A 16,970-nucleotide genomic window follows, 5' to 3' on the forward strand; every position below is an offset into this window, starting at 1 on the left:
ATTTATAGTTCATTTTCAATCGCCAAATAACAGCACTTCCAGCCTCTTCTGTGAAGAGAAATTGTCTTCCCACAGTGCTAACAATTTAAAATGAATTTTAGGATTATGGTGTCAGACTCCTCTGTTTTTGTGTAACAGAAAGAAAGTGGAAAATGTAAGAAAGTGATAGATGGACCCATTGTTCTGCAGAAAAAAAGGTCTGATTGTACACTAGCTTAGAATTCTCAACCCTCTCCCAGCTGTTTAGATGCAGGAATCTAGCTTGGATGCTGGGTCGCCAGCACAGGAGGGCCTTTGATGAAACAGAAACTGTTTAAAGAGTGCCTGGTGACAAAAAGTGAGGTCATTCCTAGTGCAAAAAAGTTGCCACTTCTTAAACTGTTTTGTAAATTCATTTCATTGATCAACTTTTAATGTGCATTTGACCTAAACCCCAAAGTGGTATCAACAATTCTGAAAAATACCAGCCTTGGCTAATGATACGTACTTCTGATTCACATGGGACATTACTAATGTTCTCTGCCTAAAGCATAGAGTCCATTCAGGGTTATATAAAGAATGAGTGGGAAGACATTAGGGTCCTTGAGGATGACAGCTCTCACGGATGACTGCACTCTCTCCAGGCTAATGTCAGCAGAGGCGAACAAGCACTGCACAATTCCAAACTTTTCTGTGTCTTTCAGAGGAGCCAGGGTTGGGTCTTCAAGATCAGCTACTCCTTCATCAGACAGAACGTGGAGCTGAAATGACACATTTACACAAATTTACTTAAAACATGTCATAGAAAATCCACATAGTTGGATAGTAATGCACTTCTAGGTAATTACGGAGAAAAGCTAAATTGTTTTTTAAATTCCCCATTGGAGTTTAAATGGAGCAGGAAAACCCTTGATAAGGTATAACAAGATATATTTGATCCAGGCCAGAACCTCAGGCCTATTCAATTTGCCTGTCTGAATCCCCACTCTCTGAGCTCTGCTTCCTACCGAACTGCTAACTCCAATAGATTAGAACAGTCGGAAGATACCTTTCTCGTGCACACAGATAGGGATCGTCTGTTTTTTTATTTTAATATAGATATGAGCATTTCTTATATATTGCATGAACAGCTCAAAGGTAGGTACCATCGTTTAGTTATGCTCCCTGCCTTAAGAGTTTTTGCCCTTGTTACACAGACCTCCCTTCTCGCACCCAGTTGTCAGCTGAAATGCCACATCACAGCGCCTTTCGTAATCCCCTCTGTATCCACCTGCCCCCAGCCCCATATCCCAGCCACTATTACATTTCTCCATTATATTGTCTCCATACACTTACTATATGTGAAATGATCTTGATATTCACTATCTAACCTGCTTTCCCTTCCTGATCCCCAAGCTGTTCATGAGAGCAGGACCTCATCTGCTGTGTTCACCATTCACGCTGCCCAGAACTCGACACTTAAGGAACGTTAGTTCTTCACAGGGGTCACTGTGGACACTGCATTAATTCCAACTGCTCAAAAACATATTAGAAATATTTGATTTGCTTTTAGGGTCTTGGTCTGTGCCTGTAACACCTTTTTTAAATCTTCAGCAACTACAGATTTGCCAGTAGATTTGATTTTGAAACAGGCATCTAAGATCAGATTAATAATGTAGACAGTAAAATTTAAATTAAAAAATGAAGCAAGTCTGTAAAGTGTGCATGAATTTTAACTGACTATGAAAGGAATCCAAAAGAACTGCAGAAATGTTCTGAATGGTGGTGACCTTACTGAAAGTAATGTGTACCCTGTCCAGGCGACTGGGTAGCACTCATTGGAATGTGAAAGTGCTTGTGGGTTGATCATCAAAATCAGCCTTATGAATCTAACCACTTGTAGATTAGCCAAATACAACCCACACAGTGTAACCAGAAGCTTAATGCTACCATTTCTACCATTTGGTCCAGCCTGTAACTACTGATGGTGCTTTAGAGAGTGGACTAGGCCTGCTCTTTAGGCCACAAGCACCACATCCCAGCAATTTAAGAAGGAGCTCCACCAGCACAGGCTGCAGACTGCCAACAGCACAGCAGACTCTGTGGACAAGCAGCATCCAACTTCTCTAAACATCCGCCAAGCCCCCTGCCCATAGGCACTTCTAGGTGTCAAAGGGGTAACAGCGATCCAAGGGTGTGGGGTGAAGTTAATTCTCTACTGATGATTCTAATACTTTCTTACAGTTCCTGGCAAATGAGACACTGCTCTCCCAAAACCCTTCAGAAAGCCTCTCTCAAAGTTAACTCTGGCCACCAGACAAGAAAAAACAGGGATGCAGATAGATTTTGTGCCCTGTTCTAAGTAAATCCCTTTAGGAAACACAGGATGCTCAAATTCCTTCAAGAGGCAGGAGCCTCACCATCTAAAAAAAAGCTGTTGCAAATCTGAGAGGAGATTCTGTGAAGGCACCCAGGAAGGTCTTTACAGAAAATTCAGATCTTTGTCTACGTTGAGCAGCCCACCAAAAGCATACAAATGCCTCTGTGGTGAGGCAATTTGGTGCAACCGCAGAATAGTTTGGTGCCGTTCTGGAACTCTGAGTATGTTCTCATGGTTATTCTCAGAATACCAACAGCACAGAACTTGGAGGCAACACAAAGGTAAATTCCTGAAGGTGATCTTTTAGGAAGACGACAGCTCCTGTGAGCTTGCTGGGGGAGGAGTCAGCTAATAACTTGGCCTTGGCAGGATTTTCTTTTTTATGTACTTCCTGCATGCAGTTGATGCGTTTGTAAATACTTGGAAAGAGCTAACTTGGTAAATGCTGAGCACTCAGTTGCTGCAAAAGGGAGCTGGGCTCTCTGATAGCAGAGCTGCTGTTTTGCCCATCATTGTGTTTAATTAGGATAACGACACATATTGTTTCCATAACCAACAATGCCACCAGCTTTCACCCTCAGCTGGCCCAGGACACACATGCTGGCACGTTTTCAAGTAGTTCCATTTCTGCAGTCTATGTACAAGAACGCAGGATTCCTCTGGGCCAGTAGAATCTGCATCAGCTGTGAATGGCATCTAAGCTGTCCTTGGAATGGTGCCATGCTGCATATTCTTCTGATGTCTTTGCCATGCAAAGTTGTACCAAAGGCACCAACCACATTGCTCAGTGTTCCCAGAGTAGATGGATAACAAATGTCAGGGGCCTATCTCGGCAGTCTACCCCAATAGCTGCTTCCCAGATCTGAGAGCAGAGCTCTGAGCTAGGCCCTTTGGGCCAATGTACCAGGCTGGCCCTGGCCCTCAGAAACCAGACCTTAAAATAATTGGCCAGGTATGCTCTGCTCTTCTGCCCAGGCTGAGCGAGCCCTGCAGAATCTACATTAGAGTAGCTGCCCCATCAGGGTAGTTTCAGGCAGCCTATTGATGGTTCTTCCTATTAATGGCCCAATTTGTAGTTTAAAAAGGAAATTAACCTTAACCTTGACTCTCTGGGGCTAAGCTCATCATTACCTAACTCTTGCTCTTATAATGACATTTCTGGAGGGCACCAAGCTAATGATATTCCTAAAAGAGGATGAAGGAAGCTAACTATGTCTCCCTGAGACAAAGCAGTCCTGCACATCTCCCTGGTGAATCGGATACAGAGCTGCATCAAACCCATCTATGCCCAGAACCGCCACTGCAAAGAACACGGTGTCAGGCCCTTCTCCTGCAACCAAGCCTTGGCAAAGATTCTCTCCATACAATGGGAAAAGCATGAGATTTGGAGTCCTAACGCTGCTAGCAAGTTCTTTGAACAAATCCTTTCCCCTTGGGCCTCAGTCTTACCGTTGAGTGTGGGGGGGTGGTGGTGGCAGGGGCAGTGGTGGGGGGGGTTACAACAATACCTGTTTAACGTGCTTGAAGAGCTGCTGTGGATGAGAGAGCCTACAGGTGCTGTATCAGCTGTCAGGTGTCCACCCCTCATGGTTTCCCCACCCCATCCATCCAGGGGCCCCATGTGGGAGGTTCCTTACCAAGCGGCACAGCGTAGGAATAATCTGGAGTTTACAGCAAGTGCCTAGCAGAGCAGCTGCATTATCTGGCATTTCTGAAGGAGACAAAAATCACAGTTACTGTCCAACCAGCCCCTGGATGGTACCAAATTTATATTTTAGTACTTTCCCACCAGCCAGGCAAGGGAGGTGCTCAGCAACTGTTGAATAAATGAATGAATGGTGCTGAATGTGCAGTGAAGACATTTCTTTTTTTTGAGATTTTTTTTTTTTTTTTTTTTTGGTGGCTGGCTGGTATGGGGATCCGAACCCTTGACCTTGATGTTATAACACCACACTCTAACCAACTGAGCTAACCAGCCAGCCCTTCCTTTTTGAAAACAGATGTAGGAGCCCAGTCACCTGCTCTGTCTCAACAGAAGATATTCTTTAACATTCAATTTGCCAGTCAGGAAGAACTGCACAGACTCTGGGGAAAGGGAATCAGCATGGAAAAGTAGAAGGACCTGTGATCTGATGACAGAGCTGTGTTTGAGCCCCTCCACATTTTCAGCTGTGGCCTTGGGTACCCTCTATGAGCCTCAGTTTCCCCATTTGACTGACCATAGATTTTTTTCTTTATTGCATATGTCAGAGCACTGCATAAACTATACAGGGCTCTATCCGTGTCACTGATTGTTTGGGGAGGAAGATACAGTGTGGTCTGACCAACAGAACTTCTGAGGCCCAGAGCACCAATAGCAGAGGGAGCTGTAACAGACCTGTGCGAGGCTGGGACTGCACCAGAAGGGCCCCGCAAGCCCCAGGGAAAGGAAATTCAAGTCAGTGTCATTCAAAACAGATAGTAAATCCCACCCAGGGTAAAACAGATGCAGCTTCTAAAAGGACCCCAGTATAGCCTTTGAGCTGAAAAGGCAAAGAGTCGCCTGCTGGATCATCTCACCAAGGGACTGCTTATGAGCTCACTCATCACCTGCATCCATGGGCAGCCTTATTTATAAAAAGTAGCACGTTGCTGAGGCTGTGACCCAGAGAGTACAGCAGAGCATAGCTTGTCCCCAGGAGAGGGTGACAGCTGCTAGGAGGACAGGCAGCTCCTGGTGATGGTCCTGCCAGAGAACCCCCTACCGTTGCATTCCAGTTCTGTGTGCATTTGCTACAGAGAAGGTCCACAGCTCTCAACAAAGTCTCAAGGGGGCCCTTACCCCAAACCAGGAGGATGAAGAGGAAAGTGTATGTGGCCTGGGGGAAGATCACAGGGCTGGGAGGACAGCGACATCGTGGAGCCACTGCCACAGCCCTCTCACCCGTCCCTGCTCCCTCCCCTCACTGTTCAGGGTGGCTCCTGAGCCCCATTGAATCATCCTCCTCACCCCTGATTCTTGGAACTATGTTAGTTCCACGTCACTCAGCCGCTCATGATTTTGAGCCTGGTTTTAGGTGCTGGGGCACAGGGATGGAACAACAGCATCTGGTCACAGAGCAGACCCACTAATTCTGCTACTTGGCTCTGATTTCCCAGCAGGCGAGGACTAGGTCATTTTTCTACCTCATCACCTAGCAGTGCCTAAAATATAGGCATGCTAAATGTTTCTTGAACTGAAATGAATTATTTTGCTTGCTCTTTCATGAACTAATTCCACTTTACAAATGAGGTCCAAGAAGTTCAGAGCTCATGACGCACTTAAGGTCACAGAGTGGTGGAGGAAGCTTTCCAGGAGACAGGCCAGGTGTGGGCTGAAGTGTTGAAAACAGCTAAAAGCACTAGAAAGCCAAACACCAGGTTAGGGCCCAAGAAGCACCCATTTTCTGTTCCAGCACTTTCCCCAGATTCTAAGGAGGGAAGACTCTACAATGTAGGAGGCAGAGGTCAACTGAGAGGGGCCAAGGATTAAATGGAAGAACTTTCCACCAACCTGACCTCTGTTGTGACTGACGAGTCAGTAAGACCACAGTCCAGAGAGATAGGAAAGGCAGCCCTGCTTTAGAAACTGGCTGCAGAGACCACTCAGAGGAGACTGGTCAGGAATATAGAATTGCATGGGGTACAGTTTGATGAAAAGACTCAGGCCCAGACCAGTGTCTCAACCCAGGTGCATCGGATTTCACTAAACCCAGAAATCCTATAAAGTCAACCATTAGAACCCGAGTTGCACAAAATGCCTTCCCCAGGGAATCAACAGCAAAGCAGCAATTTAGCTCAACCACAGAGCTCAAGTACTGGTCCCCACAGGAAGTTCCCCCACTTTAGAAGTAAGCAAAGGACAACAAATTAGTTCCAGTGCAGAGTTTAAGTGGTGGGAACAGCAAATAATCCAACACAGAACTGAAAGAAAAAACAGAGTACCCACAACCAGAGACAAAGTTTGATATTAACTAGTAAAGGTCTCATTTCACCAAAGAACACCTATAACACCTAGGAAGACTGGAAGTCCGCTGGACTACCAAGCCAGAAAGGGGGGACAACTATGCATATGGCCAGCAACATGGGACCTGCCTGGGGTCCAGAGGCATGGAGCCGATGACCGGACCCTCCTCCCACAACCAGGCACACTGCCATTGCCACCACCAACTAGGTAAGGAGCATGCCAAAAACATCACCTCCATGTGGGTGGCACACCACAGCCATCACAATAACCACAGCTGCCATGAAAGCAGCTGGATGCCACAACCACCATACAGATGGTCCACCAGCCACTGCCACAATCACCGTGCAGATGGTCTGCCAGCCACCAGAGTGCATTGACACAAGGAGAGTCACCAGCAGAGACCAAAGAAGAGAATGTCTCTCTCCACAAAGCCCATTCCAGAGTGACAGAAGAAGCATCTGCTCTATGATAATATTGGGGGTACCTGAGCACACCTCTCAGCTTTGGAGTTAACAAAGCAACAGAGTAACCATTATTCTGAAAGAGGGAGAGAAGAAATCTAGGCTAATTAGAGGGGGGAGGGGGAGGGGGAGGGAGGGGGTGGGGAGAGCTTGGACAGGGGCATAAAAAATAAGTATGATTTGTAACAATATATATGCTAGTAATACTGATTTGATCAACATCTCAATTTGAACCCCCAAAATATGTATAATCCATTATGATTCTATAGAAATTATAAAACAAACAAAAAGAAAGAAACTGGCTGCAGAGACTGTGGGCTGCACCCAAAGACCTCACTACATTGAGCTTCCAGCTCAGAAAGAGCAGGTTATGGGTCAACCCCAAGTGGCTGCTTGTGTATAAGATTGTGAGAATTTGAAGCTGTGTCTAGGCTCAAGGAGAAGGGGACTGTGGTACCTTCCTAGTGCCGGCCCTGGGCTTCGTATTTGGCCTCTGATCCAGCCTATTGACAGAAATGTTGCCATAAGTGATAGAGTATGTGAAGAGAAGGCCTCTCACCAGGCGGAGAACTCTGACCTGCAGATGGCCCCCGACATGCTGCCTGTGCTCAGGCTCTGACTAGAACCTGCCTTAACTCTGCCAGAGTCTCTAGTGGAGCTCCACGGGGCTCTGTCTCATCTCCTGCCCAGTCCAGCAGTCAGAACCTTCACCCATGACTTGGGACAAGGCATAGAGCACACGTTCATCAGCCCCTAGAGCTGCAAGAGACATTCTCTCTGAGAAATTCTTTAAAACCTGAAGCCTCCTGGGCCTCTGGTTCTGTGTGGTGCTGGGAAGAGCCCTGAACATGTGGGGACCTCAGCGTCCTGACTAGGATCGCCTTGAAGGGAAGCAGTGAGACCTGGAGGCCGGCCTGAGAGGGACAGGAAGCTCAGCTTCCTCACGGAGGACAACCACCCCTGACACCGCAGGCCCCCAGCATGGAGGGTTTGGGACGGGAGTGGTGGAGCGGCAGCGGGCAGGGCCCCCTGCGACAAGTGCATGGAGCAAGGGACACTGGCCGCTCGCACCACGCCTGGCTTTTGGAAGATGCTCCTGTGTTGGCCCCCGAGGAGGAAGGAGATGTGCTCCGGGGGGTGGCTCGCGGTGGAAGGACAGTCCCTCCTTCTCCACGCCTCCCGCCTCCAAGGCCCGCATGTACCCAGTCCTCCACAACTATGATCATTGTGCGTCCCCCAGAAGAACGTACAGTCAGCCCTCCATATCCGCGGGCTCCACATCTGTTCCACAACAGATCAGAGATATTCAGGAGGAAAAACAATACAAATAACTACACAACAATAAAAATAATACAAATTAAAAACAATACTGTATAACAACTATTTACACAGCATTTACATTGTATTAGGTATTATAAGTAATCTAGAGATGATTTAAAGTATACGGAGGATGTGTGCAGGCTATACGCAAATACTGCACCATTTTATATCAGAGACTTTTATATCAGATTTTAGTATCCACAGATAACAAGGGACAACTGTGATACAGTAAGAGAAGCAGTCTCAAAGTGACAGCAGCCATTTCTTTTGTTTTCTTTTTTCCTTTGTTCCATACCTGCTAGTGCACTGACCAAGAAATAGGCGGCTGCAAAGAGCTTCTGGTCGCTGACCGCATCCTGGGGACTGGGACCCCTACCCCACACACTGCACCCCACCAGCTGCAGGAAGGCCGTGAGGTCCTGCTGCTGTGGGGGCTTCAGTTCCCCCAACACCACCAGTGGGGGCGAGAGGCCATTGACCACGTCGTCACACTGCAGGGCAGGGGACAAGAGAAGAGACAGTCTTGGTGATGCTAAAGGCCAAGCGGGTACCACCCTCTGCCCATGACACACACATGCCCCTTGCCCTTCACCTTCTCCCAAGTAAAGCAAGAGCTGAGCACTTTTCTAGGCTTTGAAATGACTAATCCAGGGGGTTAAATTTCCTCATAGGGAGACAGTAACTGAGCCTTGCCCAAGTACTGTTCTTTCACAGAGAGCAAGGAGGCACGCAGGAACTGTTGGGCAGAACCTTCCAGACCAGAGATGAGAAATAAGCGGCTACATGCGGGACTGAGGAGGGGACTAGAAGCTTTAAGCTCAAGCTTGGCTCTCCAGCCCAGCCCTGTTCCCTGCGGGGCCCTGGGCAGCCTCGTCCATCCCCATGGGACCGGGGGCGGGGGGCAGCGAGCCAGTTCTGACCACTGAGCCTGCTCTGCTCCCTCTAGAGCCTCCATGTCCAGATCCTCTCAAGAAAGCCTCCCTCCCCCCTCCTCCCCACTGGCAGCTTCTTCTCCAGCATCTGACAAGGCAGCTGATGCTCTCTCCACAGGGTGCTGGCCTGACATTTTCCTCTTGGAAGGAGTTATTTTAGGAAGTAAAAGTCAATGGGTTTTTTGAAACATTTGTGTTCTCTCTTGGGCTAGGATCCGCATCCTCCAGAATGCAAAGTTGTCCTGCGCTGTTGGGCTGTTACAAGAACTGCAGGTTCTGTCCCAAGTAACTAAGCTCTTTTGGCACAATTTAAAGAGGGAAAAATAATATGAATGCTTTCCCAGAAACCATAAAGCATTAAATCAGTATTCAAACTCCCTATATAACAGAAACAACAAAAAGGTGAAAAACAAAATTATACGAAAAATCAGGTTTACAAAGCCTCAGCCTTCTTAAGAGATGGAGAACTCAAAATCTGAGCAGATGGAGGGTTGGCAGTTGGTGTGCTACTCCCCCCGCCCCCCCAATTTGCACAACTATTAGTTAAGGAACCTGGCCTCCCCAAGAAATCCTTCTGCTGCAAAACAGAAAAATACAAGGCCTGTTCATCTCTCTGTTCTAAATAGAACAGGTTGATCTGTTGGGCCCTGACACATAACCCCCTTGAAGTGGGTTGAAAAGTGGCTCCCCCAAAATATATGACTACCTGAAACCTCAGAAGGTGGCCTTCTGTAGAATAAAAGTCTTTGCAGATGTAATTAAAGAAGGATCTCAAGATGAGATCATCCTAGATTGGGGTGGGCCCTAAATCCATTGATGGTGTCCTTAGAAGAGACAGTAAAGGAGAAGACACCGATAGACAGAGAGGGGAAGACCATGGGAAGACATAAAAGCGATTGGAGGGACACAGCCACAAGCCAAAGAATGCCAGGAGCCACCAGAAGGTGGAGGAGGCCAGGAAGGATTCTCTCTTAGAGCCTCCACAGTAACATGGCTCTGCCAACAGCTCGATTTCAGACTTCTGGGCTCCAGAACTATGAGAGAATAAATTTCTATTGCTTTAAGCCCCCAAGTTTGTGGTGCTCTGTTAAGGAAGCCGTAAGAAACTAATACATCCCTTATTCCTGCCATCGGCTACCTTTCTGCAGTTAGAAAACTAAGGACCTGAGAGCAAGAAAGAAAAAGACAAGCTTTGGGGTTAAAAGGAGGTGATAAAACTTTTACCACAATTTTATTCTAGCTCAAAGCCTTGTCCCAAGAGGTTTAGCCTATCCAAGTTTCCAGAAAACCCAGGTGGAAGATGGATTGAGATGTTCCTGGTCTCACCACTTGCTCCAGGACCACGAGTAACTCATCATCAAACAGGACTGCCTGCAGGATGGTGCTCAGAGCCGTCTGCTGCTGCTCTGGCAGCTCCGCGAAAGGATGGAAATTCCTCTCCAAGGGCAGAGTCACTGTGAAAACAGAGCATAGCCAGTCCCATGACTGCTGTGCGTATCTCGCAACACGGGACAGCAACCGCTGCTTTTTATAACTCATTGTCATCAGTGCTTTCACAGATGTTCCCAGCTGCAGAGTCAGTCATAGGACTCAGAAATAAAGTATGAATTAAACGCCACCCAGCATGTTTTTCTATAACCAGTCGATCTGCTGCAGGGAGGGAGGGAGGGGGAGACGGAGGGAGAAGTGGGAAGCCTGGCTCTGAACTTCAGGCTTCACTGTTCTCTGATGACTCACTGGACATTAAGTCTAATCAATTATTTTCTGGAAAAGTCTTTTAGATTCCACTTTAGCAGGATTTCTGTAGAAGTAAATTATCAAGGCTGAATTATTAAACCTAAGTCAGTACTTTTAAGATGCTTCTGAGCCGTACAAATTCCAAAATACATTACTTTTCATGTCCTTTCCTGTAAGACATTGCAGATTTTGTATCCTTTAATATTTAACACGTTTTCAAAGGGGCTGGCACCCTATTTTCATGGCAAACACAGCTATTCCACTTTTTCTATCCTTTCCTCCTTCTCCTGTCTAAAAGGTGAGCACTGAGGTGCATCCGGCTGTGTTACCTGTGTCCTCTACATGAAAAGTAATGTATTTTGGAATTTGTATGGCTCAGAAGCATCATAAAAGCACTGACTTAGCGAAAGCCTTATCTTAAGGTTGGGCCTTCGTTGCCATTTCTTCCAACACTGACATTTTTCTATTTTGTTGGCTGGCTGGTACAGGATCTGATCCCGTGACCTTGGCGGTATAACGCTGTGCTCTAACCAACTGTGCTAACCAGCCAGCCCCCAACATTGGTATTTTTTGCTGCAGAAACTAAAGCAGCCTCTGGTTTGGAACTCAAGGAAGCCCCACTGGGGAGGTCTCTCTTCGTACCCTCCAAGCCAGAGCACATTCTGAGCTGTTCCTAGCTCCTTTTCCTAAGCCCTTATCTAATTATTTGTTCTTGTTTTTCCCTGTCCATCTCCTCCTTCTACTACGCACTGCTGTCCCGCACCCCACCAAAATGGAACCAACTTTTAAAAACACAATATGCTGTGAGGAGCAAACGGAACTGCTGCGGGCTCATGCCACGTGGATAAGGAGCCTCAACAGAGTGTGGCTGACAAAGCATGGCTGGTCTTGGCAATGAAGGCTGGAATAGAATGGAACAGATGCACAGCTTGGGTTCTCTTTCCTCACAGACCAGCTATTCTTAATAGTCAGCAGGGCTTCTGTGGTTACCATGAAAGAAAATTGCCTGGCCCCTGGCCGCGTCACTCCTCCGTCTCCCACCCCCACCCCATTTGGGATCTTTCTCCCCACCCTTTCCTCAAAACATGGCACCCAAGACTTGGGGCACCCTAAGATCCCACTAAGGAGAATCCTGCGGAGTGGACTAGGACTTGGCGGCACCACCTCTCCCTTTTCAAATGTTTTGCATGAAGTCACTGAGGGGCCATTGGTTCTGAAGGCCACATCACCTCTTGGGGTCCAGGGCTCAATAAAACATGGACTCACCATGCCCCACCTGCTGGCAATACCTTGTTTTAAAACACTTAACGGCCCATCTTGGCAAGATGTCCCATGCCCAGCATCTGGCATGTCCATGAACATAAACTCTCGAAAGGCCAGAAGGTCCAGGTAGACAGAGTCAATTCTCTTCTTGTGCTCAAAGCCACCATGCTTCCCTTGCAGGAGACAGAATTCTGTGGTGCAGGAGAAAAGGACAAGCCAGGCATGGGGTCAGCCTGGCCTTCTCAGCTCATCCGAGACACGACTTCGCCTAACTCAGTGTGGGGCAGAAGACACATCCCCCCTCTTCCCTGTAAAACCCGATTTCTACACACTTTATGCTGTTTGACCAAAAACCCAGCCACTTCCTACAAATACAGAAGAAATGGCTGTCCTTAACATAAACCTCTCTAGTGTATACTCTCTGAATGGGCAGGAAGCAATCTTTCAAACACTGGAAATATTTTCTCATCTTAATTGAACAAACCAACTCTAAGCAAACAAAACCCACCATGTCTAAAACAACTGGGAAAATCTAAACACTGATATTATTAAAGAATTGTTGTCAATGTATTTAGGTGCACAAGTGGTTATGGTATATGGTTATGTTTGTAAGGAGTCTTAACTTTTCCTTATTAATGCATAGGATAATACACAGCCACAAAAATGCACCACTGATTTCTGCAATTATATGAATGAATCTCACAAACATTATGTGAGTGAAAAAGTCAGACACTAAAGAATACATTCCATATGACTCTATTTATATGAAGGCAAAACTAGTCTTTTTAAAAGAATTTTATCATTTAAAGTTACTGGAATATTTATAGATGGAACAATATGTCTAGGATTTGCTTCAAAATAATCCAGTGGGAGATGGGGAGGCAGTGAGGTCATGGACGAAACATGAACTGTCCTAGCTATTAAACTGGATGGTGGGTGCGTGGGGATTCATTATATTATGTCTACTTTTGAACATGTGTTAAGTTTTCTGTAATAAAAAAATTTTTTTTAAATAATAAAAAGAAATTTTTCCTTAAACACTTCCATATTTGAGAACCCAGCTAAGGTAACTAAGTTGTGGGTAAAAACATAACAGTTTTGACGTCCTCGCTAAGGAAAACAGTAAGGGAGCTCATGGATTAGGATTCTTTATGCTTCTAGTTCAATTTGTGTGCTGCAGCAAAGGCTGTCGAATAACAATGTGGCCGAGCCTGGTATCCGCATGAAATGTGGGAGGTATGGAGACGCACACGTTTTCCTTTGTTTGTGGGCACTAAGGATGCTCATAAAGCTGGAACAGTGGTCTGAAGACACATGAAATGGTCCTTGGCTTGCTCGCTGGCCCATGCTCACTGGGCACCTGGGCTGCCCCAGGCTACTCCCCCTTTCGCACGTACCCACTGCAGTGGATACGTGTGAACCAGCACCCACCCAATGACTTTGCTCCCTGAGGACAGTGGCCATGACCTTTCACACGGCCTCAAATCCTGCCAGGAGGTCTGTGGGGCCCCCAACATAATGTGGAACCAGCTGGTATTTTAGGAGCCCTTGGCACCAGCTCCTCTCTCACCGTTACACATGCACAGCCCAAAGGCACGGCCAAGTCCTTCATTCTTTTCATTCATCCATCCCCATGTGTCCAACAAATATGCACGGACCCTACTCTATGCCAGGCACTGTGGCAGCAGCCATAGATACAAATGGACCGTAAGTATGGTAAGAGTGGGGACAGGGGTCCCCCTGGGGAGGAGCCGGAAGGGTCACTGAAGCTAGTGGCAGGCAAGTACAGGGGAGGAAAAATAACTTTCCTTCTACCCACCCTAGGCTCATGGCTGAAGCTCCTATGAGAAAAGACAGATTACTGGAGAAAAGCCCACAAATTTATTTATTATTAGTTTTATGTGACACAGGAGCCTTTATAAGGAAATGAAGACCTGAAGAAACAGTTATATCTGAGTATTTTTAGGCTAGGTTTGATGAAAAATGAAGAACAGTGGAGAAATATGATAGGACAAAGAACATGATCAGATGGGAGTAAACTGACTGGCTGTTCAGATTCCTCTGTGTGTCCCCGTGTCTTCGGAGATAAGGACGCTCCTCTCCCCTGGGTGTCGGGAGGGCACCTCTCATGTGATGCTCTTAAGATCTGCTTCAATGGAAGGTCAGAAAGCCCTTCCTAGCTTTTATGACCTCGTCAGAGTTTTCTCAGATTCCTTCACTTTAAAATATTTCAGGGTCATTGGCTGGTTAGCATGCAGTCTTATAACCCCAAGGTCAGGGGTTCAGATCCTTGTACCAGCCAGCCGCAAAAAAAATGAATAAATAAATAAATAATAAAATAAAATATTTCAGGGTCACGGGTCCTCAACCCCATCATTAGCAAAGAGAACCAGAATAGGCTTCTTGGGTGAAGCAATGTCTAAGCAGCCTCCTAAATGGCTGGGCAAGAGTGAGCCAGACAAAGAGGCAGAGAGGATGCTCTAGCGAGAAGCAGAAGCAGGAACAAGGGTTGGGGGGGTCCAGGTGGTGTGTGACCTTGGACGGGATCACTGGGTCAGGTGGTGCTGGTGTAGTTGATTGAATTATGTCCCCCCCCCAACTCACTAAAACTTGAATTGTGTCCCCCAAGTTTTATGTATTAGAAACTTAGCCCCCACTGTGACTGTTAAGAGGGTGGGAAATCCTTTTATGGCAATTGAAAGGTGGAGGCTTGAAGAGGTGATTGGGTTGCAGGACCATGCTGTAGTGAATGGATTAAAAATGGTGGTCAGGGGCGTGGTTCTGAGGGCTTTTAAAAAAGAGGAGAGAGTCTGTCTTCTCTTTCTCTGCTCTCTCTGCTTCCACCATCTTGCAATGTGAGACCTGGGCCACTGTCGCACCACCAGATGGACTTTGGACTTCCCAGCCTCAGAAACTGTAAGCAGTAAATGTCGCTTTTCTATATAATTAGCCAGTTCCATGTATTTTGTTATAAGTGACACAAAATGGACTGATATAGCTGGTAATGAGAGGGGAGGCTGGAGACCCACGCCGGAGCTGGCCCACAGTGCACCCTGAGGTGCAGACTTCATCCCTGGGACAAAGGGAGCCACAGAAGGTGTTTGAGCAAGTGAGTAAAATGATCAGACTTTCAGTTTAACATGCTCGCATTAGCGAGGGTGGAACAGATGGGGAAGAGTCAGAGATGCAGAGGAGACGGTGGGGAGATGGGGTTGGGACCGGTGGGCCTGGAAAGAAACATGAGTCCACCGACCACAGCGCATCCAACTGGAAAGTTCAGGCTGACAGGACACCGGCAAATGCTGAGTCGCACACAAGTGCAAGGCTAAAGTTCAAGACGATAAAAGGATGTTTCTGGTTGACCATAGGTGTCACCAGAGGAAGGTCACACTGCAGCTGGTGTGGCTGGAGTGCCCCAGCAGGGACAGGGAAGGAGTCGACCTCCTCTGAGTGTTTCAAAGGACAACCAGGATCCCTGTCAAAGGTCATCCTCCCAGAAGGTGGGAAGAGAGAACAGGCAGCCACTTAAGGGCCCTTCTGGCCCCTGCAGGTTTATGTTCATAAAGTTGGATCAGAACATTCTGTGGCAAGAGTGACAAAAAACACAGATGGGCAAAAAAAAGAAAAAAAAAAGTAGAGCTGGTTTAAAATCAGGCAGCGAGTCACCTGCAATGGTGGACTGACCACCAAGCAGCAAAGGCATCGGGCAGGGCAGATAGGGCCAAGGGAAAGGGCCGTGGGCTGACTCCTAGGCCAGAGCTTGGGCAATGAGCCAAAGGAGTGGCCGAGATGTCCCCAGGGTATTCTTCTCAACAGCACAAAGAGGAGTTTATTTTCAAAGACAGTGGAAGCAAGCAAAGATAAAAGGCTTGAAATTGAAATGCAAACAGGAGAGCCAAGTCACACAAGGCTGTGTCTTTCAATCCCCTGTCCGAGAGGAGGAACCCTCCCTGCCCCCGTGGGAGTGACAGGCCACCTCGACAGAGCGACAGAGCTGCGTGCAGGGCAGGAAGGAGCTCAGATGGGGCCCACTGCCCAGAGTGGCAGCTCAGTGTCCTCGGAGCACTCACAGACTTCCTGGGGTGTGCGCCAAGATTTCAAAAGGCCTTTCAAAGTGACACATTTTTCACAATAGCTGAAATACGGAAACAACTTAACTGTCCACTGATGAATGAATGGATTAAGAAAATGTGGTATCAATACACAATGGAATACTATTCAGCCATAAAAAAAGGAAGGAAATCCTGCCATTTGTGACATGCTAAAGGAAATGAGAGCCAGGCACAGAGAGACGAATACCACACTTCCCACCCTGAACAAGTAGAACGCACAGAAACAGAGAGTAAAATGGTGGTGGCCAGGGCTGGGGTGGAGGAGATAGGGACGTATTGGTCAAAGGGTACAAAGTTTCAGCTGTAATACAAATAAGTTCTGTGAATCTAACCTACAGCATGGTGATCACAGTAAATGACACTGTACTGATTACTTGAAATCTGCTGAGAGTGGATCTTAAGTGTCCTCACCCCCTCCACACACACACCCCTCTAAAAGAGAAAATGACTTATAAACAACCATAGTATCACTGTCATACCTAAAAAGGTTACCAACAATTTATAATGTTACATTTACTCACTGATGTCCCCAAAATGCTCAGCCCAAACCCTTCTCACTGGCAACATCGGGAGGTGCTGTGTGCATCTAGGACAAGCAGACACCAGCTAAACAAAAGCCTTCATTTTCTTCAAACAGTGATGATGACCCGGATCTCCAAGCTTTGAATGCATGTGTGATCAGCAGAGCAAGGTCAAGTTCAGTCTTTTTGGCTTTTATTGGGGAAAGAAGGAGGGATACCAATAGTATCAGTAGCTAAGGCATGAGATGATCAATAGCTAAGGTGGAGTCGGTGACATGACTGCTGTGCCAGGTGCTCCATA

General features: G+C 46.9%; 1 protein-coding gene across 1 annotated transcript in view; it reads right to left on the minus strand.

Moving 5' to 3' along the window:
* Nucleotides 1–504: 504 nt before the first annotated feature.
* Nucleotides 505–16,970, minus strand: part of GSDME (gasdermin E) — a 33,979-nt gene continuing 17,513 nt past the window's right edge. Inside the window, exons 5-9 of the mRNA XM_063100860.1 lie at nt 12,063–12,227; nt 10,363–10,490; nt 8,400–8,595; nt 3,976–4,049; nt 505–740 (exon numbers count right to left, since the gene is read on the minus strand). Of these exons, the coding sequence (XP_062956930.1) occupies nt 510–740; nt 3,976–4,049; nt 8,400–8,595; nt 10,363–10,490; nt 12,063–12,227 (794 nt within the window). The 3' untranslated portion in view covers nt 505–509. The remainder of the gene's footprint in view (nt 741–3,975; nt 4,050–8,399; nt 8,596–10,362; nt 10,491–12,062; nt 12,228–16,970) is intronic.

Source organism: Cynocephalus volans, chromosome 6 (genome assembly GCF_027409185.1).
Source record: "Cynocephalus volans isolate mCynVol1 chromosome 6, mCynVol1.pri, whole genome shotgun sequence".
Classification (NCBI taxonomy): domain Eukaryota; kingdom Metazoa; phylum Chordata; class Mammalia; order Dermoptera; family Cynocephalidae; genus Cynocephalus; species Cynocephalus volans.